The 27,872-nt window shown below is 41.4% G+C and overlaps 1 protein-coding gene across 1 annotated transcript in view; it reads left to right on the forward strand.

The window, feature by feature from the left end:
• Positions 1-27,872, forward strand: part of LOC125612846 (low-density lipoprotein receptor-related protein 2-like) — a 43,392-nt gene that overhangs the window by 2,324 nt on the left and 13,196 nt on the right. Inside the window, exons 2-16 of the mRNA XM_048791764.1 lie at positions 1,563-1,921; positions 4,556-4,669; positions 7,386-7,505; positions 7,902-8,144; positions 8,975-9,088; positions 10,673-10,792; positions 13,224-13,349; positions 13,911-14,114; positions 15,357-15,525; positions 15,843-16,011; positions 17,295-17,520; positions 18,237-18,365; positions 19,862-20,086; positions 25,554-25,865; positions 27,160-27,372. Coding sequence (XP_048647721.1) covers positions 1,563-1,921; positions 4,556-4,669; positions 7,386-7,505; positions 7,902-8,144; positions 8,975-9,088; positions 10,673-10,792; positions 13,224-13,349; positions 13,911-14,114; positions 15,357-15,525; positions 15,843-16,011; positions 17,295-17,520; positions 18,237-18,365; positions 19,862-20,086; positions 25,554-25,865; positions 27,160-27,372 — 2,843 coding nt within the window. The remainder of the gene's footprint in view (positions 1-1,562; positions 1,922-4,555; positions 4,670-7,385; positions 7,506-7,901; positions 8,145-8,974; positions 9,089-10,672; positions 10,793-13,223; positions 13,350-13,910; positions 14,115-15,356; positions 15,526-15,842; positions 16,012-17,294; positions 17,521-18,236; positions 18,366-19,861; positions 20,087-25,553; positions 25,866-27,159; positions 27,373-27,872) is intronic.

Genomic DNA, 27,872 nt, shown 5'->3' on the forward strand with positions numbered 1-27,872 from the left:
CCCCCCCCCGCCCCCGTTATTTTGCCCAGCCAGCCGGGCTGCGGCAGAAGTGGGGACTTTGTGATGTAATTATATCATAAGGGTGGAGACTTTACTATGGGACTAGTGCCCTTGGAGGCATGAGAGCAAGCTTGGTTACCTTCCTTCTGCTCCGCCCCCACCACCTGCCACGTGAGAACATGCTAAGATGACAGCCATCTGAGAACCAAGAAGTAAACCCTCAGAACCTGAATCTACCTAAAACCTTAATCTTAGACTTTCCAATGTCCCAAACTGAGGAAATAAACATCTGTTGGTTAAGTCATTTGTTATGGCAGCCCAAACTGACAAAGACAGTATATAATCTCGTTTAGTTAAGATTTGATCCAGGTCTATGGGATGCAGCTAATTACTTCACTAGTTTTAATGCCTTCATATGAAGAGAACAGGTCTACATTCTTATTATTCTTGATGACTCTTATCATGTTATTGAATGCTATTAGGTATCTACAATAATCTGACTTCAAAGCATCAACATTTCAGTACAAATCATGCTAAAACCAGAAGGTCTTTTAAATTGGTGTATGCAATTAGAGCATATAATGAATTTAAAGGAAACTTCAGAGCATATGGCATTCTGAAGTCTTCAAGTGCAGTTTGATGGAACCTCAGTGAAAATGAAGAGGAGGTATGATTTTAAAGAAAGCTGTTGGACTACAGTGTTGCAAATAAAATCTAAGGAGGCACTTTGCAATTCAGTTTTCTGTTTCTATTTTTTTCCTAGTATTTTATTGCTGCCTCTCATTCCCCAAAAATATAAATGTTCCTTGCCAATTTAACATAATAAATTCTAATTCCATCAGGTTCTTTCCAAGAAACTGACATTCACCTCTCCTGGCATACTGGAAAGATGGAGTGTCTCAGCTTAGCTTAGTGAGGGGGACAGGTTGGGCAGTGCCCATGAAAATTATCCCTCATCACATTCATAAATAGTAGTGTTTGAATAAGATGACCTCAGGGTCCTTCCAGCCCTACAGTCTATGTCCCTATGGGATTTTGCCTGACTCTGGTTGAGACTCATCAAATGTGATCTTCCAGTCCACCTTCAAGTGTTCGGAAGCATCCCACTTCTCTCAGCCATACAGACTGAAAGGGGAATGGTGTTCTCCAGGGCTTTTGTGTTGTATTCTTGGTTGGCTGACCATTAACCAAACAGGGTTGCTGCCTCTGGCAGCTGTCACCATAAACCCTGGGTCATGGAAGGTCTGATTCTCCCTAGATGCCCTGGGAAGGGGGTTGGGGTAAGAGGGGATTATTTCCAAGAGAACAGCGCCAGAGACCTGCAACCACAGTGATGCTCCAGTTTGGAGTTATTAAGCCCTTGCTTTTCCATGAAATGAGAGGACCAGCAACAAAGACAGCACTTGTGAGGGCGATGGGTTTAGAATCTAAAGTCCTGTTGCAGACCTTGAGCACTTTAAGATTCCTGGGTAATTCATATGTACCTAAATATCGCTGACCCTCCCTTTCCTTGCCCCTAAGTCTGTCAGGAGCCAGGACCTGAATAGGCTTTCCTGTTGCAGGTGGGGGACACGGAGTTCCAGCCGCTTCTCAGCGCTAAAGAGCTACAGAGACCAATGTGAGGGCACAGCATTTCTCCCGAGCAGCCCACGTCCTTCCCGGGCAGGTGTTCCCCGGCAGTGCCGCCGATTCCTAGCTCCATCCTTCCACGGCTCCTCCCCAGTCGTTCCAATGAGCAGCGGGCGCGGGAACTGGAGCCCGCCCCAGGCGCAGCCGCGCGCCTCCCTCCACCTCCCTGCCGGTTCTTTTCACCCTGAGCGCCGCTCCAGCCCGGAGGCGCCCGTCTCCTGCCCAGCCATGGGGAGCCCTACGCTTCTTTTTCTGCTTTCACTGGTGCTAATCGCGATGGACAGCGAGGCCGGTGAGTGAGGTTCTCGGGCGGGGATGCCCTCAGAAGGGACCGTCCGCGCAGGGTACAAGTGTCCCGTGCTTTGGGGATGGATGCTGAAGGAATTGGAAGCAGAGAACTTGGGGCACCTAGCGTAGGGTGCTGGGTGCCCCGTTGTGCGGTGGCGGCGAGTTATGGAGGAGGCCCTAGGTGGGCAAGGCTAAGCCTCAGGAGTAGCCGCCTGGATGAGTCGCAGGGCCCTTTACAAACCTGCAGGTGGGTGAGAGGGGAGGTGGGCTCAGCCAGCGAAATCGGTGTCTTTTTCCAACGGTGTCACAGCAGGTGGGAAAAGGAGCTCTCTCCACCCTGGGGGTGCCGCGGACACTTTTGCTTCTGGGCTCATCCTTCTCCTCAATGTTCGGGCTGGGTGGGATTCACTTTCTGGCCCTGATCTCCCGTTTACCTGCGCCCTAGTGTGACAGGCAACAAATGTAGCTTTTTGGAGGTCAGGACCTCGTGAAGAGCCGCTTCACGCCAAAAAAACAGCCCAGGGAAAAGGGTGATGGGGCCTGAAGTGCCTTCGGAGTGCATTTCTTGCTGTACTTGTTGATGTCTCTTAGGTGTAGGCAGACCCAACGCTCAGATGAGCTGAGTGGAGTGTCCAGGGTGGCAGAGAAATGCGTTGTTCCCCAAGGGTCAAACTAGTGGCTGATGATGTAGTCAGCTGTAGGAGATGTTCAGCATTTATGAAACCATCTGCCCTGTGGGATTGTTAATGCCTGATTGTCCACCATGAATGAAAGGCAGATTTAGTCATTTTAATTTACAGGGTCAAGGTACTGTTGACAGCTTGGAGGAGGTGTCACTTTACAACAGTTGTTTTTCTCCTAGGAAGGTTCTAACCCTCAGAATTTGTTGTTAACATGGTCCAGTATCTCTGCTGTGGCTTATCTGCTTGCACTCTTCTGAAACAGGATTTAAAGTTATTTGTCTTTTGTTTTTTGTTTTTTTTTTTTTAAACAAAACAGTGATTTCCAACATAACCTACTATGAAGGCGTCTTTATTGTCTGTTTTAGAACAGCATGTAATCATTGTACTTAATGTATTGACTGAGAAAGCTATGGTGAATTTAATATATAAATAAATGTATTAAGTACATTTCTTATGCAATTACAGCAAGCCCCCATGTAGATAAAAGTAAGGTTTGAGACCAGTCTGCAGATAGTATGTAGAATCCTTATGCATTTTTGTTTCCCAGATTGAGAATCACCAGGACAAAATACTGTTCAAGTTCTGACTCCTGTGATGGGTAATCTTGGAGGGTTGACTGCAACCCTAATTGAGATCCTTCTGGAAAGAGCTACTGGAAGAGGTAGCAAAAGAATTAATGCTTTATGAGCACGTGGTATACTGTGTGCCAAGCAGCTTTGTGCTCATTTAATCCTTAAATCTTCCTCTTAGGATCACTTATTTACTAGCCTTATTGTACTTATTGTATAGATATTAAAACTGAGGTCCAAAGAGAGGAATTAACTCTCCCAAGATCACATTAAGTAGGTGATCTAACCAAAACTCTAACCCAGGTGGCCTGGTGACTTAGCCTGTGTTCCCATGGCAGCAGTTGCTGACATCGACTGGTCTGAATTTCATAGTTTTGTTCTTGAGTTAAGCCAGATAGCTGGATGAAATGTGAGTAGGTGGTGGAGAAGCTGCTATCCATTGATAAGTGATATTTACTCAGTATTTTATTTTTGGTCTTTTTATACTCCAGACTTTAAAAATCAAATGTGGAATAACTATATGGAAAGCACTACCTCAAAGGGACACCAGTCAGAACTGGGACGTTGTCCCTTCCCAAGAAGAGTAATCTGCACAGGAGCCTTTTGTGGTCCACTTCCATGGCATAGCTGTGTATAGTTGTCACCAGAGTAGGACTGGCTGGGCCTTCTCCACATGGTGCAGACACTTCTAGTACAGGATTTGGATTATACTTTATAGGAATCGATTGATTTTCCTCTCTGAAACTTAGGTCACTGTAGTAAATGAAGTACAGTTAGGCTTCCTATTGCTTTGCCTTGAGGACTGTCAGTATCTGGCTTATTTTTAACATCAATCATTTTGGAAAGGTAAAAAAAAAAAAACACAGGTTCACGGCTTGAATAGAACAATATGAATCACTCTTGCAAATAACTGAAAATTATAAATATTTATATCCTGGCTATTAGAGGCATGCTAAAGATATTATGTAGGATCAAAAATTCTAATGTTATTTTAAGATGTGTCTGTACATCTCAAATACTTGGAGCCTAAACTTGTAAGTATTCCTTCTCCAAGGCTTTGGGATTCAACCAGAGCTGAAAGCACCATCCTCATGTCTCTGGGTGCACAAATGTGAGTCGCTTCTTTCTAACAGGGAAACAAGGAGGCACACAGAAAGCCTCCAGCAACAACTCCATGACCCCAGAAAGAGCTGGTTCCCTGGAAGTTCACTGGTGAACCCACATGGGGCTTTGGGGTACTAAGTTCCCCTGGTGTTTTCCTGAAAATGAGGTGAAGGAAGACCTTCCCAAATGACCCCTTACTGCTTTTTTTCATGACAAGGTGCTCCCTTGTACCCAAGGGAGCCAGAAACTCTCGTGGCTCTTTTTCTTGATCATCTAATGCAGATGAAGCAGAGTGTAACAATACGCGGCAAGCTGCATGTGGTGGAAAGTGCATTCCTGTGGCCTGGCTGTGCAATGGTGAGCAAGAGTGCGCAGATGGAACTGACGAACAGTGTGGTAAGTGCTTCTCAAGACTCAATCATGAACTTGACCCTGATTGCCAAGTGCAGGTTGTATATCCCTAATCTGAAAACCCTCAAATGCTCTAGAATCTAAAACTTCTTGAGCACAAACACAACACTGTAAGTGGAAAATTCTACACCTGACTTTGTATTGTGGCTCATAGTCAAAATGCAAAGGCACTAAAGATAACTGTATATAATAATCTTCAGATTATACGTATGAAGTGTATATGAAACATAAATGAATTTTGTGTTTAGATTTGGGTTCCACCTCCAAGATCTATTATTATGAATATTATTATGCATATCTATTATTATGTAAATATTCTTAAGATTTTTTAAAAAATCCCAAATCTGAAACACTTCTAGTTCCAAGCATTTCAGATAAAGGATACTCAATTTGTACTAGATTGTCAAGTGTCCATTCTCGTGGTTTTCAGCATCTTAAAGGGTAGGCAGACATGGTGAATTCTTTGGATTGTTGTAGGCTTTCCCAGGGAGAGCCTGGGATGTGTCTTGAGATTGTCAGAATAAGGTTCGCACCTTCAACTTAGACTTAACCACATACAAAAGTTAGAGTAATCCTGTGGTTTATCTTTAGGAAACCCTTGAAGACCCTGGGACACATAATTTGTTTGGAATATAATCAGTTAGTTCAACTTTCTAAGTTTAGAGACTTTGTTCAATGAAAAAGCCACTTTGCAAATTGACCACCATAAAGAAAACTACAAAACCAATAGTCACATCAGCCACTTTGCAAATATCATGCTGAAATGAAGCTCAAGTATTCTGTGTTCAAAGTGCTCAAAGCTCCAGAAGGGTCACCTGAACACCAGTATATGTGGGAAACTTCTTAGTAGGTGACTTATATACATCCTTGTATTGTGATTGTGGAAGGGAAAAAAGTCCTCAGGAAAAAATCAAAAACCCCAAGGTACTTGGTGAGTACTGCATCCCTTTTCTTTACCCTGCCTGCATATTCCTGGTCAGTTACTACAGCTAACTTAACATGAATATTTGATATTAGAATTGGGGAACTAGCTCAGTGGTAGAGTCAGTTTAGCATGTGCAAAGCTCTGAGTTGTGCAAAGCTCTGAGTTGTGCAAAGCTCTGTGTTCAATCCCTAACACCACATGCACAGTAACACAACAACAAAAATATCTCCCCCAAAACAGAATAGCTAGCAACCACATAATATTACAGATAGAAAGAAACTTTTTGGCTTACAGAAATGCTTTGTTCTATGCCCCACCATGCTTTTTAATTTTACCTTAACTCTCTAGGTTTACTTGCTGCCAGTAGGCATACTTAGATGGAAATATTTGAAGGAACCAACAGTTTCTAGATTTTCTTAGATCTTTAGCTGCGCTGGCCACTAGCCACCTATGGGGACTTAAATTTATTAAAATGTACAAAATTTAAATAAAACTCAATTGTATTATATTAGCCACTTTCTTTTCAGTATTGGGGAGGGAACCCAGGGCCTTGCACATGCTAGGCAAGCGCTCTGTCACCAAGCCATACCCACAGCCCACTTGTGCATTTCAAGTGCCCAGTAGTCACATGTGACTAGTGACATGTGACAGAACAGACACAAAACGTTTCCATTGTCACAGAAAGATTTGCTGGGCAACTGTGTTCTAGCAGGATGGTGTGAAGGATAAACCTTATTAGTTTGCTGGGCAGTTGTCCCTTGGTAAGGGACAAGTATATCTTGGGAAAAAAGGACAAGCAAATTCAGGGTTGACTCCAGTGGCAAATTGGTAATTATTCCTTCTCTAATTTAATACATGATATGAAACCCAAATTTGTTTATTTTTCTCAGTAGCAATGCATTTTTTGGGGGTGGTGCAGTACAGGCTATATGCAAAAAGGGAGTGCTTCAGAGATAGAGGTGTGGAGCCACAGCACAGAAACAGGAGGAGGCAAGGGAGCTCCTGGGCAGAGGGAACCAGAGGGGGTTGAGTCTCTGGGTCTGAGAACTCAGAAGGGCAGAAGAGGGTTGGGGGTTTTGTTTGGTTGGTTTTTGGGTGACCGGGGATTGAACCCAGGGGCACTTTACCTCTGAGCTACATACCCAGCCCTTTTATTTTTTGAAACAGGGTCTTACTAAGTCCTTGATAAGTTGCTGAGGCTGGCCTCGAACTTGGAATCCTCTTGCCACAGCTTTCCAAGTCCCCTGGGATTACAGGCATATGCCACCACATCCCTTGAGGGTTGGGGATCCTTATATCACTGTAGGGGGGTTCCTGGATGAATAGGGTCTTTGGTGTACATGGCAGAAAAAGAATTTCAGCACACACCAGACAGACAGCAGACGGGTTTATTTAGGAAAGCAGAGGCACATTTAGGGGAGAATGCAGGCTATCTCAGAGTAAAGCAATGAGCACACCTTCAATGGAGAATGCTGGCTCTCCCCAGAGGGAGAGACAACAGCCCTCTGGTCTGGGGTGTTAATATTTATAGAGGTATGGTAATGTGGGGCTGAACAAGAGGTGGAGTCAGGGTAGAATTATACAATTTCAGGCCAATTTTCCCTGTACTTCTATTTTGCTTATGTTATTTTTTTTCTGGCAAGGACTCAAGCTAAGGAAGTGGGCTAAGGACTTAGGCTGGGCTGCTCACCATGAAACCCCAATTTAAAAACTGCCACTATCTTGACAAATTCATCTTCCTTTGCACCTCTTCTTGAACACCACCCCTGGTTGCAGAGGAAGCATGCCGTGGACATCCACAAGCCTGGCAGTGTGACGATGGGAGGTGCATTTCTGTCAGTTGGCTTTGTGATGGTGCTGGGGACTGCTTGGATGGCTCCGATGAGGTTGATTGTGGTGGGTAGAACACATTTTTAATGTTCTCTCATCTTCTCTGTTCATTAGCAGTATTTATCGATATAGTATTAAATGAAATAAAGAAGTCATTAAACATCTGTATGCCATATGTGCTAAACATAGATATTGTCTCTGGTATTATAAGAGAGTTTTTAACCTGAGTCTCTATATTTTTTTTCAAAATGAAAGTGATTATGAGCTTCATTGACATTTTGAAAACTTCTTTGGGGTGAAACTTCAGTTGTACAAAATTGTGACTGTGTCTCCAATGGTTGGCGTCTCTTTTAGTTCTCAGAGTTCTGTAGACCAAGTCCCATGAGCAACCCATAGGTACAGTGGAGAAGCAGATCCATAGAACACTGGTTCGGCCTCACCAAGCCAACTCCTGCCTTTCAGACGTGAAGGTGACAGCATGTCCAGACCATAAAGTCCAGTGTCCAGGAAAGTCTCGGTGCCTGGATGCTGGGGAACTCTGCGATCTCCATCAGGACTGTGCAGAAGGGTCCGACAGAGCACACTGCCCCCAGAGCCATTGTCTGGCTGGGCAGTGGCAGTGCCAGAACAAGGTGTGTGTGATGGACAGCTGGAGGTGCGATGGCATCGACCAGTGTGGCGACTCCTCAGATGAGCACGTCTGTGGTGAGCCTTGCTTCCCCACGTGTGTCTCAAGGACAGATGTACTATGTGGGTTGCTTTATGCAAATTGCATTTTAATCCCTACAACTGAGGCTGCATCCTATATCTAAAAACAGGATGCTTCTTCCTAGCAGTAACCAACATGTAGTTATCTGCGGAAATGTAAAACAGTGCTTGAATAGAAACTTTTGTGAGGGATGGATGCTCTGAGCATTGCCTGGAATGTTCCCACTATTCAGTTTTGGCCCAACCCATGGAAAGCTGACAGATGACTCTCAGCCTTGTGCAGCCAATGTAGGAGGGAAAAATTCCTCCTTAAGGGTGGTAAATCCCCAAAGACAAGTACTACATTTCTCTTCTGGACCTCACATACACATTGTAGTTGTTCCTGACTTCTTGGTGAACCATAATCCCAGTTAATTTTTTTTCTAGCATTAAACCTATAATATCTATATATCTATTATACTCTAATATCTAATATATTCTAATATTTTTATGATAAAGTGTAAATCAATCTCATAAATAGAATACTTCTTTTAGGTCAAGTGTTGACCAACTCTAACACTACTTCATTTGTAACTATTTAAAACTAGGATAATCAGTTTAATGCTAATTCCATCTACTGCCCAGGTGTCTTAACATCTTCATGATGAAATCTAAAGTTTTAATTCTATTTAAATAGAAAAAAATTCTATTTGCAAAGATAAAACTTTCTTACCTAGAATTGTCTTAGGTTATAGAAATATTACCCCTTTACCCATGAAAGAATTGTCTGTTTCTACCATTCCCTGTGAGTCTCAATGAAAAAAAAATATGCTTCACTTCCTACACAGCTTCCTGTCCAGAAGGCCTGGTTGGATGTGATGAAGGGAGATGCATCCCAGAATCTCTGATGTGTGATGGGGAAGCAGACTGTGCAGATGGCACCGATGAACCCACCACATGTGGTAATAAACCAGTTGCTTAGCTTAAGGTGGGAGGTGGGAAATAGGCTTAAACAGCGGACCTGCGATAGTTACCATGGAGGTCTACTCTTTGAGAGGCTGCTTGGACTAAATCTCACACGTATCAAGGATGGATCCTTTTATCAGTTATAGCCCCTGGCTTTGGTCTTTCAAGTGTGAGCATATATTATCTAAGCTATCAAACTTTGAGGGCTAATTCTCATTTTGTAGCTTTAGCTAAACACTTCTAACTGTATTGCTTTTGAAATTCTGGTAGAAAGCCAAGATTATGTCTTTGAATGTCTGTAGCTTTGTTATGAGAACAAGGCCCACACATTCAATTTAGGCTTAAATATCTATAGTGGTGTTCTCAAACCAGACTGATGCAGAGATTCTGCTACAAGGACCCCTCCCTGGAAGACCCCAGGGCACACAACTACTTGTATATAATCAACTAGTCCAGTTTTTTTTTTATGCTTAGGGATTTTTTAAGACTCAAATCAACTTTGCAAATTGAGTACAAAGAAAATGACAAACCTGTAGAAGACAAGTTAACCATTTGGCACATGTCATGCTGATTGAGAACCAGATCATTTTGTTTAAGACAAAAACATAAAATTCTCTAAGGATTTAATGGAGACTGGACTCCTGTGGCTACTGAGAAGCAGCTTTGACTTGAGAACAAGTCCTGGTTCTCACCACAAGAATCACTGTGGTTCAGGTTCCCAGGGAAAGGAGAATGTGCGAGTCTCTCTCCAAGTCTTTTTGTCATCTGTCTCCTAGTTACTTCCCAAATATGGTCTTACATATATATGACAAAACCTCTTTAGTACTGTAAAATTCTGCCAAACAAATTTTGTACTAAAGGAAAATGGATTAGAGATGTTAAAGGCGGGGGAGAAGTTCAGTAGATTAGACAATGGGTAATGGAAGGAAAGGAGGGAGAATAGGAACAGGAAAGTGGAATGAATCTGACACGATTTTCCTATACACATATATGAAAACGTCACAGTGGGTCCCACCAAAATGTACATCTACAAGAATGGGGTCCTAACTCGAATGAGATATAGTCCATGCTTGCATAATTGTATCAAAATGAGTTCTACTATCATGTATAACTAAAAAGAACCAATAAATTTTAAAAGATGCTAAAAGCATAAACAGTGGGACAAAGTATAGGCTTCTGGTTGTACATGGATGATAATTCAATAGGATTCATAAGTCAGTATATCACTTCCTGAGGTAGGGGTCTCACGGACTCATGCATTCCAAAAAATCATTGATAAGAGGTCTCTGGTTCCCTGAGCAAGAATAATAAATAACACCAGCACTTGAAATCATTCACACTGTTGGCCTGGAAAGAAATTCCTGCTCCCTGGCTCCTGGGATTCCTATCTTTTGCTCTTCCACACTCCTCTCTGAAGGGTCCATGTTCCTAGGCCAGAGGGCAGGGTCAGAGGGCAGGGTCAAAGGTCAGTCACAACTGGTCATCACTTGCTCAACCAGGCCTAGAAGGTATGTGCACAACACAGTTTATAAATATTGGCTCAGCATTCAACTGTTTGAACTACTTCCTGTCTCCACCAGGTAAAAACTGCTCTGTGATGAACGGTGGCTGTGAAGGCCAGTGCAGTGACACACACTGGGGTGTCCGGTGTTCCTGCAGGGCAGGATGGTGGTTGCAGCCCGACAGGCAGAGCTGTGGAGGTCAGAACTGGTTTGAATCAACTTTTTAAAACATTTTTTTAATGCAGTAAAATGCATTTAATGTAAATTTTGCCATTTTAACCATTCTTAAATGTACCATGTGATTTTCAAACATATGCTGTTGTATACGTGCACCATGTTGTGCAACCATTACCATCTCAGATTTCCTGAGCTGCTTATCATCCCCAGTAGAGACCATCCCCGTTAAACAACAACTCCCCTCCCCCTATTCCCTGGTAACTAACTTGTCCATTCTAGATACCTAATTTGTCCATTCTAGATACCTCTCATAGGGAGAATCATATAGTAATTGTGCTTTTGTGTTTGTCTTATCCCGTGGAGCATAATGACTTTAGGGTTCATCCATGTTATAACGTATGTCAATAGCATGCATCAGGATATCTGTCCTTTTTAAGGCTGAATACACATATACTACATATGGTGTCCGACTACTGGTAGATAATCACCAGTAGTTGTTTCTTCCTTTTGACTGTTGCAAAGAATACTGTATGAACGTTGCCGCAGTCTGGCTGGGCACAAAATCACGAGCCACTCAAGCAGGAACAAACTTTATTTTTTGAAACTGCCGCCAATGTCCAGTACGCGCCCGGGAAGATTTTTTTATCCACCCATGCGGCCATCTCTCCTCGGAACCACAGCGAGCACTCCTCCCCCGGAACTCCCTCCTACTGTACTTCCCCAACCAATGGGAACTCTCCAGGAGTCCCATAGCCGGCCTAGGTGAACAGCAGGAATCCAATATCCATATGAATGCAAATCTTAACATAATCATATCATCTCAATGGCTAGCTGGCGTCATATACTTGGCTCTTAGCAGAACGTGATAGGCAAATATCTGTGTGATAATTCCATTTGCTGGGTATATACCAGAAAGTGGACTATAACTGGATCATGTATACTTGTTTGATTTTTTGAGGAGTCCTCAAACTGTTTTTCCACAGTGGATGCACCACCAGTAGTGCACAGGGTTCCAGTTTCTCCACGTTCTTGCCAGTGCTTGTTAACGTCTCTTTTGTGGGAATTGCAGGGCAACTGATGCCAAACAAGAAAGTGTTAAACTTAATGTTCTTTCCCTGTGGAGCTTAGAGGATTTCTGTCACAGAATAAATATGCTTGTCATTTTACAGTCATGCCTAAGGTCCATAGCATGGGTTTCAAGACAGAATCTGAAATTCCAGCCCATTGTATGTTTACCCTTGCTTGTTCCTGCTGGTTGACCTTCTCCAAGTCACTGGAGAAGACTCATTTCTTCTCTTTGTAAATGGGATTATGGTGCCACAATAGCTAAAATAAATTTCATATACCTTCATTATTCAGTAATAATTTAAAAGATTATGACTATTACCCTATAGCACCTGTCTACAAAAATAAAGATAACGCTTTAGGATAAAATGTGATTGGAAGGGTAAAGGATCTATTGTTTTGGTGCTCTGGACTGAGGGATTAATCAGCCCTTCCACCCTAAACCTGGTCAATGATCCCTACTCAATAGTGCCCTCTCTCCATGACTGTACCTTCCTGTAGCTCTACCCACTTGGGAAGGCTACAAGAGAAAAGACTGGTTTATTAGTATTAAATAGTATTTTTTAGAGAGTACAAAGGCTTTTGTATTAGCAATTCATTCATGATTGTTATAACTCTATTAGATTTTCAATTTATTAATGTTAAAATTTAATCATTAAATTCAATTTACTAATTCAGGAGATAATTTAACGGATTAATTCATCATTAGAAATATGAAATCAGCATCTGGTCATGGCTCTTAGAAGTGTCTGGGTTTTGTGCCCCCATCCCCGAGCCCCTGGAGTACCCTTCTTGGGTTTCCAGCCCACTATAGGACTTGGATGGCCCTTGAGCCTGACTGTTGCTTATTCTTCTGGCATGATGGGAAAACATTATTCTACTTTAGGACCCGGTGGGTTTGGAGCAATAACGTTTTTGCATCAATTCTGCCAAGGAACCATTTTCCTTCTTGCTTACAAAATAAAGAAATGAATCTCTCCTGATTTTGTGATTTCAGCTCTAATGGGTCCCAGCCATTAGGCGTTGAGATACTATTGCACCATAACTAAATTTCGCCAGTTAGACCTGTGAGGCTTAAGCATTTCCCGTGGTGCTAGCAGTGAACTCCAGGATGTAACACTTGTCATTCTCAAATGGTACCTCAGGAACATTGCTAGGATAACAGTATTCTGTAGTCAAACGTTTGTGGTCCCAATGTTGAAATTTCCTAAATTGTATTAATGTAGGTGGGAAATCATTGGTGGCCAGCGTGGACTATTCTAGGGCCTGGAACAATGATTTCCACCAAATGCCCAACCAGGTAGCATCTGGAAAGTGGCTCCAAAGGGCAAAAATACTGCAGAGCTTGTTCCTGGATTGCCTCTAACTTATGACCCTCTGTCATCAGATATAGATGAATGCTCTATGGTGTTCAGTCCTTGTGGCCAGCTATGTCACAATACACCAGGCTCTTACTCCTGTGACTGTATTCAAGGTTACCAACTGAACAATGGGACTGAATGTCGAGTTACAGGTGAGTTTCAATACCAGAAGCAAAGCCTAGCTCCTGTGCTATTCTTAGCAGTAATTGCAGGGGAAAGTGACATAGAGAATTCATTTTTAAGTCTGGTACTAGAGATGACTCCATTATTTCCCAAAAGGAGCTACCATTATACCATTCATTCCCCAACCTGAGTGTCAATTGTATTAACTAACTTGGTTACTCCACAGTCTACTATGGAGTATTCTACAGACCCAACACATAGTCTTGACTTGCCCTGTTCTTTAGAGATAAAACACTAAATTACATTTGACTACTATGTACCAGACTTGGACAGAACTTCTGCCAAATCTGGTACAAGGTGAGAGAAGAGGAACTGAATCTGAAATCCAATAAGGCAGTGAAGTTCTCAAGGTTAGTTTCAATGTATTAGAGTTCAGAGGAGGGAGGGAGCACCAAGGTGACCCACTAGATCTCTAAATACTTAGTCCAGAGTTTAGGAATAGGTAGATTTGGGGCATGAGAGATGGGATAAATCTTTAAAGGGAAATGTGTGAGGCAAAAAGCTTCATCTCTATTGTCTTTTGTTTTCAGATGATGGTATTAAAATTCTTATAGCAAGAGATCAAGAGCTTGGTTTCCTGGATCGAAGAACAGGCAACTATGAGACTCTGATTCCTATAAAATCAAGGCCCATTTCTATTGCATATGACCTTGAGAGAAGCACATATTTCTGGGTAGATGAAGTCCTAAATGTGTTTGTCCTTGGGAAACCAAACTCTGTTCCCCTTTACCCAGGTATATATATACATTTTTAAATTTTTTTGTAGTTGTAGATGGACAGAATGCCTTTATTTTATTTGTTTATTTTTTTATATGGTGCTAAGGATTGAACCCAGTGCCTCACACAAAGGAGGCAAGCTCTCTGCCACTGAGCTACAGCTCCAGCCCCCAGGTATACTTTTTGGCATTAAGAGCCTTAACTTCTTAAAGCTACTTGTGTTAGTTAACTTTGCATTATTGTAACAAAATACCTGAGATAATTAGTTTAAAAAGAGGAAAGGCTTATTATGGTTTCCACTTTGGGAGATTTCAGTCTATGGTTAATTGGTCCCATTGCTTTTGGATCTGAGGTGACTCATCATATAGTGAGAGTATGTGGGTGGTGGGGGAAACTATTTACCTCATGGTACCAGGAAGTAAAGGGAGATGAGAAAAGACTAGCATCCCACTATCCCCTCAAGGTTATGCCCCAATGACTTAAACCTCCCACTAGTGCCCACCTCTTACCTGTTTCCATTGCCTTCCAACAGTGCCACAGGCTGGGGACCAAGCCTTTAACACATGGGCCTTTGAGGGACATCCCAGATCCAAACTGTAGCCCTACCCCCTAGTGTAAGAAGTATGTGTATCCATCTGTACCACCACCTGCGAGACACCTGTCATGAAGCATATATTATATAATAGTCTGGTTTCAGATAAGGCTGCTATGGTTTAAGTCCATAGGAGCATCTTAGAATGTAACTTGCAACATGAATTGGAATGTAGCCTCAGGCCACAGTTAGTCTCAGGGCCCCATCACTAGGTATGTCACCTTGGGCAAGTTCTTAACTCCTTTGATTGCTTTCCATAAGATGAGGGTGCTACTACTTGCCTCACTGGGTAAGTTTGGGAATTAAATTAGACAATGCATGTGAAGAGGGCTTGGTGTAATGCTAGGGATATAGAAATGGTCTGGGGGCAATTCAGAGGTAGCATTTGTAACAACTTGCCTGACACTTGTGCAAGAACTTTTGCCTAAACTCAGGTCACTTACAGGCTCTCAGATTTCTTAGTTAAGCTTCTGCTCTGGTCCTCCTCCTTCCCTGCCACCCCTGCATGTTGGAAGCACCTTGGCTCATCCCTGGCCCTTGATCCTTGCCATCTATTTGCCTCACTGTATAATTCAAAATCAGAAAACGTAGTAATGTGTGTCCAAGTCTCTGCAAGGTAAGACGGGTGGAGAATGTAGGAACATAAAGCTGTCTCCTCTGTCCCCAGAGCTCACAGCGGTGAATAGCATCTCCTTGGACTGGTCCACAGGACAGTTGTATTGGGCTAGCAGCTTTGCAAGGGTCATCTGTGCTGGCTTAAGTGATGGCAGAGGCTATGTCAAAATTTTGGAAAAGGATCTTGTGCCAGAGCAGCTGGTTGTGTTTCCTGAAAAGAAGTAAGTAGTGTTTCTTTGGAAGTATATCCTAAATCACTGATGACTTAGGATATTTAAGTTAATAAGGGAACATGTCAGTCTTTTTCAACTTGGATTTCATTGGCTCCCCCTAATTCTTAATTTTGAATCCTAAATTGAAGTTTATGGAGCTAATGTTTTCAAAGCCTAGTGAGTGTAGGAGCAGAAATCTCTAGCGATCATCAGCAATATAATGATGAGAGACCAGTACAAGAAAGCTATGCGAGCCAGGCTGTTCAGAGTTAAGTACACATGTGTGCAAGTGAAGGGGCCCTAACACCATGCACCCCTGTTCTTAGGTACTTGTATTGGGTGAATCGAGGTGGGACAGGCGTGAGGGCTGTTGAGTCTGCAGGCATGGATGGCTCTGACAGGAAGGTGCTCACTGTCCTAACCACAGAGGAGCCTTTAGGACTGACGCTGGACCATGTGACTGGCAGGCTCTACTGGATCAGTGAACACAAAAAGGTACCACACTTAGGTCCAGAGAGAAAGGTAAACTTTTGATGGAAACTTGGTTTGACTCCACAGGTAAGTACAAAATTCTCTTTAAGTTTGCATCTACTCTATGAAGTACCTTCTGGCCACAAAAACTGAGAAGAGCCAGATGCACAGCACCTTTGGGTGGAAGAGACTATATCAACCTGGCTTGGGGGAGAGAGGTGATTTTCTTCAACTCTATAGTCAAACACTATTGGAATTTTCTGGAAGCACTGGTCCTGTTCTGTGTTGTAGCCCGCACACAGGATCTTTTAGGATTGCTGACTACATCCTTGAAAGCATACAGTTCTGGGCTACTTGTGTTTCATACTTAGAAATGCCAAACTAAAAGACCAGTCAAATTTTAGGCCTATTATTTCCTACCTGTGATTTTGGTTAAATTAAAATTTTGGTGCCTCTTTTTGCTCCCATGGCTCCTGCCCACATCCTGCACAGGTGGTGGAAATGGGGTTCCCCTCAGTGGAATGGGCTGGCTGAGAAATAAAAGCTAGGGAAAAAATAGAATGGCTAAAAAAACCCACACAGAACACAGAAAGTAGTTTCAAAAGCAGGGGCAGGATGGGCAAGCCAATTAGACAGATCGAGGTTCTGGCAAAATGCAGCCTGCGCCTGCTTTATTTATATCGGGAGACATCAAAGGCCTTCCACGGAATGTTCTTCTCCAAAAAAAGGTTAAAGTTAGGCTGTTCAGCTCCTAATGGGTTACACCCATCCCGGAGTTACTATGAGAAACCTGCCTAGCAGAGTGGAGGGAAGGTCACGTGCATTGGGCCACCTAATGCCAGGCCTACCTCTCCCCGGGCTACCACGCCAAGAGAAGGTCCTCATGTATTTCACGGATGGCTTCCCACACATGGCCCTTGCTGAAAAGAGAGAGGATCCCTACTCAATAGGCAGCACACAGTGGAGTTGAAAGGGTTTGGTACAGTGTCAGTTTGGACAGTAAGCTGTGGCTTGGGGCAAAGTGGAACCCCCTCTCCAGCATCCCTGGGGAACTGGAAGTTCTCTGGAAACTGGGTTAAAAATTTCACTGGAGGCCGAAGTGTTTGTATCTGTGGCCCCAGTTTGTACAAGAAGCAATCCAATCTGCTGACTGGCATTAGTCTCCATGAATCCTTCAACGATCTCTTCTCTGTGAAGCTGATGTTACCTAGACATGTTTAATCAGTGTCCAAAAAACTGGTGACACTTAACTTTGTCAGCACTGGTAATGCTACCACGTTCTCATGAGATTCTAATGCTTCCTCCAGTCCATAGAGACAGTGAAAGTGGACGGAAGCGGGAGGTACACCTTTCCTGAGATCTTCCTGGAAGATGAAAACCCAGTAGGACTGGCTGTCTTTGAGAACTCTTTCTTCTGGGCAAATAAGACACGGCTGTTTCATACGTTACCCTACAGCCCAAAGGAGAGAGAGCTGTTACTGGATGCCTCTGTATCTGCTTTCTTGGTCCTCCACAAGTCCCAGCAGCCTAAGGGTAAGTAAATGGCTTGCTGTAGAAATGCTGAGGAATCAGAATGCATAAGAGTGAAACCACCCAATAGTGCTAGATGGTGGTTGTTGGAACTCAGTACTTGGAGGCAGGGAAATGTTCTGGGTGTCCTTCCAGACCTCCTTACATAGGACTTCTAAGGAAGGTGAACCAAACACCAGTATCTATTGGGGAAATCGGTCCAAGTATGTGTCTTGTGCCTGTCCAAAGTATTAGCTAGATTTTTTAAGCCATGAAATGTAGAAAAAAGGATAATAAGTTGTTCACAGAGGGCTGGGATGGCGTACTCACAGATCTTTGAATAAAACAGAAAATTGAACAAATCCTGGTATCCTCATAATAGGAAAACTCAACTTAGAGAATGCTTCTTAAATGGATCTGAGAAGCTAACCAAAGTAGAGCCTAGGCCACTCAGGGAGTCTGGAAGTAAGCAAGGCAGACAGTCATGTTGCCTTGACTCCAAGGAGGAGATGCTGCTGGTGGAAGCCTAAGGTCCCAGCCTAAGATAGATAAGTGATGTCACTATCTGAAAGACCATCAAGAGATCAGAGGAGTTTAAAGGTCAGCACATCCAATTAGAAGGTAACTAGTATATTGAATTCCTCTTAAGACAAAAGTGGCTTAACTGTTCTTCCTTATTAAGTTTTGATCTAGTGTGGATAAGGACATCTGAAACCATCTCACGGGTTCCTGTTTTATAGCAGGCAGACACCCAGCTTGTGCTCCAGGCTCCTGCAGCCACTTATGCCTTCTGTCTCCTGTCCACCCCAAGGGCTATAAGTGTGTTTGTCCTGAAGGAATGTTTCTTTCACCTTCTGGCACATGTAGTGGTAAGTACATTGGGTAAAATGGGCTCAGCTTAAGGAGGCATCCTCCATGGTAGCCTGGAAATAAGGTAGCTTCCATTTCTCAATCAGTTGCTTTTGTCCTTGACAACCTTCTTTGATGACTACTTTTTTATCAAAACAACTTGATTCATTTTTTCCTTTTGATTGTGCTAAAAAATATACAGAATAGAGAACTTAGCATTTTAGTCATTTCTAAGTGGCATGAAATACAACCATCACCACCGTCCACCTCCAGAACTATTTCATCTTCCTGAACTGAAAACCCTTAACCCACTAGATGTCCCCATTCTCCTCTCCCTAACAGTTCCTTTCAACTACCATTCTGTATTCTGACTGTATGAATTTGCCTATTTTAGGTATCACATTAAGTGAAATTACAGTATATTTATCTTTTGGGTCTGCCATCTTTCACTAGTTACTATAAGTGTTTCATTCACAGTGTAGCAAGTGTACATTCTTTCTAAAAGTTGGATGATATTCCAGTGTGTGTACATATCATATTTCATTTATTTTTCCATCTGTTGTTGGACAATTAGATTTGATAAACTTTAAATCAAGCTTTACATGAAAACTTGCAAAAGAGGTGATCTAAGAAATCCTTGATAATCTTATGACCATTCTATATTCTGACTCATGTTTATAAGTAGTCTCTACCGCATTATTGTTTTACTTAAATATCGTCAACATGAGTTCTCTAGGTTGCTGTTTCCTCTTCAAAATATTAAAGGCGACATAAAATCCATTGAACTTCTCTATCCAACTTACTCTGTTTTTTCCTATAGAATATTGAGGTTTTAAGGATAAATTACATAAATGTAATTATGTTCTGAGTTTTATTTTATTTATTTATTCTAACTAAGTTTTAAAAATGCTGTTACAGGGACAGCTCTGAAAGACATCATGTGTAATAAGCTGTAGTGGCAAACTCATTAGCCTGAATTTCATTTGAAGCCATATATATATATAAGTATATATATATATATAAGTATATATATATATATATATATATTTATATATATATATACTTATATATATATACTTATATATATATACTTATATATATATATACTTATATATATACATACATATATATATATATACATATATATATATATATACATATATATATATATATATATATATATACTTATATACTGTTATACTCAACTACCTGAGTAACACAGTGTTTAAAATCCTTTAGTAGTGAGAGATCATTAAATGAAGCAGAGCAGTACTCCTGCTCTCATTCTCACAATTTTTCCAAGTTTTCCCACAGAAGACCCAGTGTCTTGGGCACACTGAGCAACACTGGCATTTGCCCAAATGAGCTTCTTCTCTAGAAGTTACGGTACACATGTTGGATGTGTGCTTCAGAAGCAGACATCGGTACCTCAGCTTGAGTTAGGGGCACTGCTCCAGAAGAGACCCTGGGCTCATCTGACAAATGGTCAAATAGCAAATCTCGTTTTCTTTCATAGAGTTAAAACTTGTGTTTTCTTCTGGCAAACGTCTGTACTTGTTGAAAGTTGGCTCTATGGGATCTGCCATAGAGAGAACTCTAGTTGAAGAACATTCTGGGAACATCTATTTATTGGATATTGACTGGAAAAGGAACCTCATCTATTGGACGAATGCTCAGGGACATCTGGTCTACTCAACTGGGTATTCTGGACAAAAGCTAGAGATCTGGACACGGCGTACTGGTAAGTAGGGGAGGGCATCTTGTTTTCCTCTCTGCTTTTATTTTTGCTTCTCAAATAACTAGGACCAAAAAAAAAAATCTTATCAAGTACTGATTTAAATAAATCTTCATGCCAGTGGAAAATCCCCACTTCTTGAAAGTTTTATCACCTCTCAATAGCACCAGAAGGTGAAGACCAACTCTTTACTTATTGAAGTGTTAACTATATCTGATTTATTCTTGCTCTTAGGAGCTATGTGCAGATTGTCAGAAAGCTACTATGACTCAGGGAATCCTAGAGCTGTAGTAATAAGGTTTTAAAATTTTTACATTTCTGGCCTTAAATCAGGGAGGATAGAAATGGACCTTTCATTCTTCAATTTTTGCATTGCAAATTTTTCTTACATGAATTTAGAAGTAATTTGCAATGCAGATCTAAGAGTGAACTAGCAAGATATTTTCTTAATATGGTATATATATTTTCTTCCCCCTCCCACACTCCTAAATGCCACACCCCATCCCCAAGTTCCGTGTACTCAGATTAACTGTAAACATCTACTTTATAAGGGAGAACTGCGACTTGAGTTCTGTGATTAGAACTAGATTTCTGAATATCTGTCCCTTGGGTCTCTGCCAAGTGCTAAGGACAGGCTTTAGTGCAAAAGGTGCTGTATTGAAATACATATCTTAGAGTCATCCTTCGGGGTAGTATATCTTACCAGAGAGCCCTGTTGGGTAACCACAAATACTGGCAGCAGCTCCCCAGTGATGTTCAGGGTTTACAAGATAGTAACAATTTCGTTTGAGGTGTTTCTCATGTCAAGTGCTGAGTCCTTGTGTCTGTAATAGTCTTTTGTTACTGTAAACAACACCTGAGATAATCAACTTACAAAGAAAAAAAAATTAAATAAAGAAAAGAGGAAAGATTTTTTTTGGATCATGGATTTAGAGATCCCATTCAGGCAGATCTGTTGCTTTTAGGCCTCTGGTGGGGATGAGGGATGGCAATGGTGGGGAGTGCATGGTGGAGAAAAACTGTTCTCCTTGTGACCAAGCAACAAAAGAGAGCAAAATGAAGAGGCTGGGGATCCATGATTCACATCCAGGCACACCGTGACTGACCTAAAGTCCTCTCACTAGGCCCCACCTCTTAAAGGTTCCACCAACTCTCAATAGCACCGCAAACTCAAGACCAAGTCTTTGGGTGACATTCAAGATCCAAACTATATTAATAAGACCCTGTTTCAAAATTTAAAAATAAAAAATGGATGGGGGCCTGGGGATGTGGCTCAGTGGCTGAAGCTCCCTTGGTACCAAAAAAAAAAAAAAAAGCTCGAAGATTCTGTTTTAGAAATACAGTACCTGTCTATAGGAGCCAGGGAATATAGCTTAGTGACAGATCACTTGCTTACCATTCACAGTGTGCTGGGTCCAATTCCCAGCAACACACACAACACACACACACACACTCTCTCTCTCACACACACACATACATGAAGTAGTGTAGCATGGCTCAAAAGAAATTCCTGATAATTGGGCTCTCAACAGAATCTACAGAGGGCCAAGTTTGAGTCTATAATTCCAGAAGAGAAGTCAATATTCTCTGGATACAACAGAACCCAACAAAGGGAAGACAGCATCTGCATCTAGGATGGCCAGTCTGTTCTTACTAATTTATCAACCTTAAGTCATTTCTCCTTTTGCAGGCAGAGTAACTTCGTGGTTATGGGGAAAACTCAGATGTGTAAGTTCCTCCCTATGACAATGTGAGGAATAGTCAGGAAATGCTCCCCCACTAAGGCCCAGTACTAGGAATGACCTGCAGCCTATCGGCTCTTTGCATTCTGGCTTCCCTCTTCTGCCCCGTAGCCCACCCTCATGCCTCGCCTGTTGGTCTTTTTCTCTGGTGGTTAACATTGGAGTTCTTCCTGTGATACCCAGGGGTGTGCTGAAAATGATAACCACCAGCTCTTCAAGGACAAGTGAACATATATACTTACATATGTTTACAATAAAACTTACTGATGTAAAGGATATCAACCTACAAATGTTAAAAAACACACGATTTCTTTATTGTAAACTTTTTCCGTGGTTATTATGACTGATTTTCACAGAATGCTTTTTTATGGTAAAGTCTTGGATCAAAAGCAATTCTGTTAGTTACAATTTAACTAAGTTTTAATAATCTTTGAATAAATGCTTGCTACTATCTGATTAGTCAATGATATTTTTGAAGGAGTGTAGTTTCAACTTAGAGTTTGATACTTTTGTTTCCTTAGTGAAGTGATAAAGACTTGGAATTAGTTCATCAGTGACATAAATGACTTCTTTGCTGAATTGAATAATAAATTTCAAATACTAGAAAAATGTTTCCTTAATTTTGGGGGGTATTTAAAGTATAATGGCTATAGATATGACACATGCAAGATGAATCTTATAATCATTTACATTTTGTTACTTTCTTAGATTTAGACTAGGATCTGGCAAACGTTTTGTGTAAGAAGGCCAGATTGTACATATTTTAGGTTTAATGGGCTCTCTCTTGTTATAGTACTGAAGTAGTCATAGACAGAGTGTGAATGATCAGCAAAATTCCACTAAAACTTGTATCTACAAAACCAACCAAGGAGGCCGACTTGGCCCAAGGGCAATTGTTTTTATTTTTTTTTAATTTTTTAATTTTGTTTTGTAGACCAGGGAATGGAAAACAGTCAAGCCCTGGTTTGTAGTATTTACAATTTTTACCATGTAAATACTCCCACGATGGCAGATTTCAAGCTACAATGTGACACATTATTAAATGTGGAGTTGGGAAGAGATATGTGAGCAAACCTTTATTTAGTATCTCCACCATATGGGTACAATTGACATAAACATACAAGAGAATAGATACAAGTTGAGTGGCCCCAATCCAAAGATCTAAAATCCAGAATGTGATAAAATTTGAAAGTTTTTGAGTTCTCACAAAATGGAATAAGTGGAAACTTTCATGGCTGGTCTGTCTGTTGACAAATTTTTTTAAATTTATTCTTTTTAAATATACATGACAGTGGAAGGTATTTTGACATATTATACATACGTGGAGTATAATTTATTCTAATTAGGATCTCATTCTTGTGGTTGTGCATGATGTGGAGTTTTACTGGTTGTGTATTCATATATGAACATAGGAAAGTTATTTCTGATTCATCATGTTTTTCCTGTTCCCATCCTTTCTTGTTTACCTTCATTCCCCTTTGTCTAATCCAATGATCTTTTATTCTTCCCTCCCCACCCCTTATTGTGTGTTAACATCCACCTACTAGAACATTTGGCCTTTGGTTTTTGGGGAGTGACTTATTTCACTTAGCATGACAGTATTCAGTTCCTTTCCATTCACTGGCAAGTGCCATAATTTCATTCTTCTTTCTGGCTGAGTAATGTTCCATGGTGTATATGTACACATTTTCTTTATCCAGTCACCTATTGAAGGGCACCTAGGTTGGTTCCATAGCTTAGCCATCGTGAATTGAACTGCTATAAACATTGATGTGACTGTCACTGTATTATGCTGATTTTAAGTCCTTTGGGTTAAACTGAGGAGTGGGATAGCTGGGTCAAAATGATGGTTCCATTCCACATTTTCTAAGGAACCTCCATACTACTTTCCAGTATGGTTGCACCAATTTGCAGCCCCACCGGCAGTGTATGAGTGCACCTTATCCCCCACATCCTCACCAACATTTATTGTTACTTGTATTCTTGATACCTCCTGCCATTATGATTGGAGTGAGATGAAATCTCAGTGTAGTTTTAATTTGAATTTTTGTTGACCAATCGTATTTCTTCTTCTGTGAAGTGGCTGTTCATTTCCTTTGCCTGTTTATTGATAGAGTTATTTGTTTGTTTGGTGTTCTTTTTTGAGTTCTTTATATATCCTAGAGATTAATGCTCTGAGGTGCAGGTGGCAAATATTTTCTCCTGTTCTGTAGGCTCTCTCTTCATATTCTTATTTGCTTTGCTATGAAGAAGTTTTTAGTTTGATATCATCCCATTTATTGATTCTTGATTTTACTATGCCTGACATTTGTGGTGAGTTGTTGTCAAAGTTCAGATGCACCAAAAATATTGTATAAGAATTACCTTTTAGGCTACATGTGTAAGGCGTACATGAAACATCAATGAATTGTGTGTTTGGAGACTAGGGTCCCATCCCCAAAGTACCTCATCATTGTAAGAAAATATTCCAAAATCCAAAACATTTGGTCCTAAGCATTTTGGATAAAATTTGCATACTCAGCTTGTAATAGTGAACTGTAGGAGAACAGTTAGAAAATAATGAGTAGTTGTTGCTTTCAATAAATCAGTATAATTCATTTAATTGTTAATATTGAATAATCAGCTTAAATGATTTTTTAAAATTTAATAATTGGCTATTGTAAGCTTGTGCAAATCAGCTTTGTTACCTCCTGTAAAATGACAGACACTACTCTAACCTTTCGATTTGATTTGTTTTAACCTTAATTATCATAACACCTACCAAAAACACCCTATTACACATTTAAGGAAACCAAGGCATAGAAGTTAACTGACATCATGTGATAGAACAGTATGTTTTTGGTTTTGGTGCTAGGGATTGAACCCATTACCATTGAGCTTAGTAGTCCTTTTATTTATTTATTTATGTTTTTATTTTAAGATAGGGCCTCACTAACTTGTCGAGGCTGGCTTTAAATTTGGGAATCCTCCTGTCTCAGCCTCCTGAATCATTGGGATTACAGGTGCACACCACCAAAATGGAACAGGGTTTTGAATGAGCCTATCTGACTTGCTAGCCTGATATTGCTCTCACACTGTGTGCTAAATGGCATCCCAGTATTGCTGACATACCTAGCTGAGACCCAGTTGGATAACACTATGGTGGGTGTGGGTAGGAGTAGTGAGAGTGCTTTGCAGGCTACTGCCCAACTCAGCTATTCACGTCTAAAAACAGACAGTTTGTGGCTTTTGTAGACTTGGTCCCTAGCATAACTGCGCCTTCTAGTTGTAAATTTCCTCATTGTCCATGCACTCCATCAGTGACCTTCCATACCACTGTAGGAATCACTGTGTCACAATCTCTGCTTTCCCCTAGCAGTTTCAGTTCTGTTGACTTGACATGCAGTGGACTGATTTTCATATTAACCTCTGAGGAGGAAAGAATGTGAATCTCAAGTTGCAGACCTGCATGTAAATGTAGGCTTTGCCACTTGGACATCAAACCTACAAGAATATAATGAGTGCCTCCTTTGCCAGGTGGCTACAGGGATCTACAGAGCTCATGTGACAAGGTGCTGGAACCAGAGCATGTGTGATAAGGCTCATCATGGAAATGAGAGCTGTCAGTTTGTGAGGGACTCTCACATCCTTTCCCCAACTCTTGTCTCCTTTCTTTCCTTGACCCACAGTTTGAGTCAGCACATTGAATAGGTTGAAAGCCCTGTATAATAGAGTTCCTTTTCCTCCTTCAGTCTGCTCAGCAAATGTGGACATATCAACAGGGCACCTGTTCTGGCTGCCTTGCGACAGAGGTGCTATCCAGAAGACCAGCATTCCTGGAGCCGACACACATACCCTCTACAGCACCAGCAGCATCATACTGCAGCTGCTTCTCGACTGGCCCAGGAGGGTGCTCTATTGGGTGGAAAGCGGGAAACACTTGCAGAGTCTAACCCTGGATGGCAAAATCAGACAGGAGGTCTGGAGAGGCACCTGGACAGCAGACACCCAGATGGCCTTAGACCTGGGCTCCGCTAGCATTCTCTGGACTACCAAAGGGTCAGGTAAGCCCTTGTACTGCCAATGCACGTGAGGAAGCACCAGGGGACAGTGAGCTCTAGACAGTCCTATCTTTAGTATAATGCTTCTAGTCATTCTTTCACATTTGTTTTCAATTTTTTTAATTAATTTTTTTTGTCTGTGCTGGGGAAATTCTTTTTTGTTTTTAATTGACACACAATAATTGTACATATTTATGGAGTGCAGTGTGACGTTCTGACACATGTATGCAATGTGCAGTGATCAAATCAGGGTGCATCTGTCACCTGGAACATTTATCGTTTCTTTGTGGGGAGAACACTTGAAGTCATCTCTCCTAGCCATCCCAGTTATTTCAAGAACTAGGTAGACACAGAATTTGTCTGTGTCTACCTAGTTCTTGAAATAACTGGGAATAGAAGTTTGACAGTTAAAGCATGGATAGTCACCTCAAATTTGCCTCTGATCTAAAAGTGTAGTTTGGGGGAGGGGGATAGTAGAGGATAGGAAAGACAGCAGAATACAACAGACACTAGTATGGCAGTATGTAAAAAAGTGGATGTGTAACCGATGTGATTCTGCAATCTGTATACGGGGTAAAAATGGGAGTTCATAACCCACTTGAATCAAATGTATGAAATATGATATGTCAAGAGCTTTGTAATGTTTTGAACAAGTAATAATAAAAAAAAAATAAATAAATAAATAAAATAATCCCCCCCCCCCAAATAATAAATAAATAAAATAAATAAAAGTGTAGTTTGGGGATTTAGAAGATGGAAAACCTCAGAAATGACATACTTAATAACTTTTAAAATATACTCTTCGTAGCTTTTAAAATATACTTTGAATAGCTGTTTGTTGTGTCCAGGATTCACTTCTACTTCATTAAGTAGAAGTAATGAAACCAAAGTCCCATTGCCAATGAGGGCCAAGGGTTGCAGCTGTAACTTGGAAACAAGTACAGGTTATATCTGTGTAGCTGAGTTTGCTCATTTTCTTCCCCCGGAGTCTGTCCGTGAGGTCAGCTACATGCTGATGGCCAGGAGTTTTTAGTATACATGGAAGCAGCAAAGTCACATCTGACGTTCCCTCATGGTAGGACAAAGCCCCTCGCTTTCCAGGAGCTTAAAGCACCTCATTAGGCTATCTTTACATATAAAATTAAAATCTAGAAAATGTGATAGGAAGAGTATGTGATTCTTTATATTTGGGGTTTTTGAACCTCAATCTGACAGCACATGTGCACCTCACCCAAGCATTCTGTGGTGACAGATCACTTGTTCAGCATCCGCTTCTAAGACCTTGGCTCTTCCTTAGGGTTGCAAAGTCTGAGTCTCCTAAAAAATAGAACGTACTCTTTGAACAAGTCCTGGAGTGATGGGCTCATCGCGGCCCATGAGCCCTACCTGGTGACGGTGGACCAGGCAGCTCTTGTGCTGTGGAACAGGAAGACGCTGGAGCCCTTCTCAGTGCTGAAGGAATCATACGTAAAGAAAATGATCATCTTGGCAGAGAACCAGGAGGTGCCGGGTGAGTCCTTCTTTGGTCTGGTTATTCTTTGACTCCGCTTCACTGGACCCTTCCCGTTGTTGTGCTTTTCTAGGATCCGATCCTGGGTGCTTGTACATGTGCACGGGCAGTTGTCTCCAGCCACAGTTCAGCAGGCTGTCTCCCTAAGGTCTCTGTGTGTTGGAAACACAAGAATCCAACCCATTCCTTCAAGTTCCTTAATGACATAAGTCTCTTAGCAATATTCAAAGAAGGGTGCAGGCCATCACCCCTTTTGGAAGTCATCTTGCACATCAGCATATTCAAGCCTTTTTGGTACTTTAAAAAAAAACAACACATTTAATTTGCTCTAAACCAGTTTCCCAAACTTATTTATCAAAGAAACCATTCTTTCCCTCCATGGAACTGAACCAGGCACCCTTAATCACTGAGTCACATCCCCAGCCCTTTTTTTTTATTTTTATTTTTTTTATTTTGACACAGTATCTCACTAAGTTGCTTAGGACCTTGCTAGGTTGCTG

Source organism: Marmota marmota, unplaced genomic scaffold, assembly GCF_001458135.2.
Source record: "Marmota marmota marmota unplaced genomic scaffold, marMar, whole genome shotgun sequence".
Classification (NCBI taxonomy): Eukaryota; Metazoa; Chordata; class Mammalia; order Rodentia; family Sciuridae; genus Marmota; species Marmota marmota.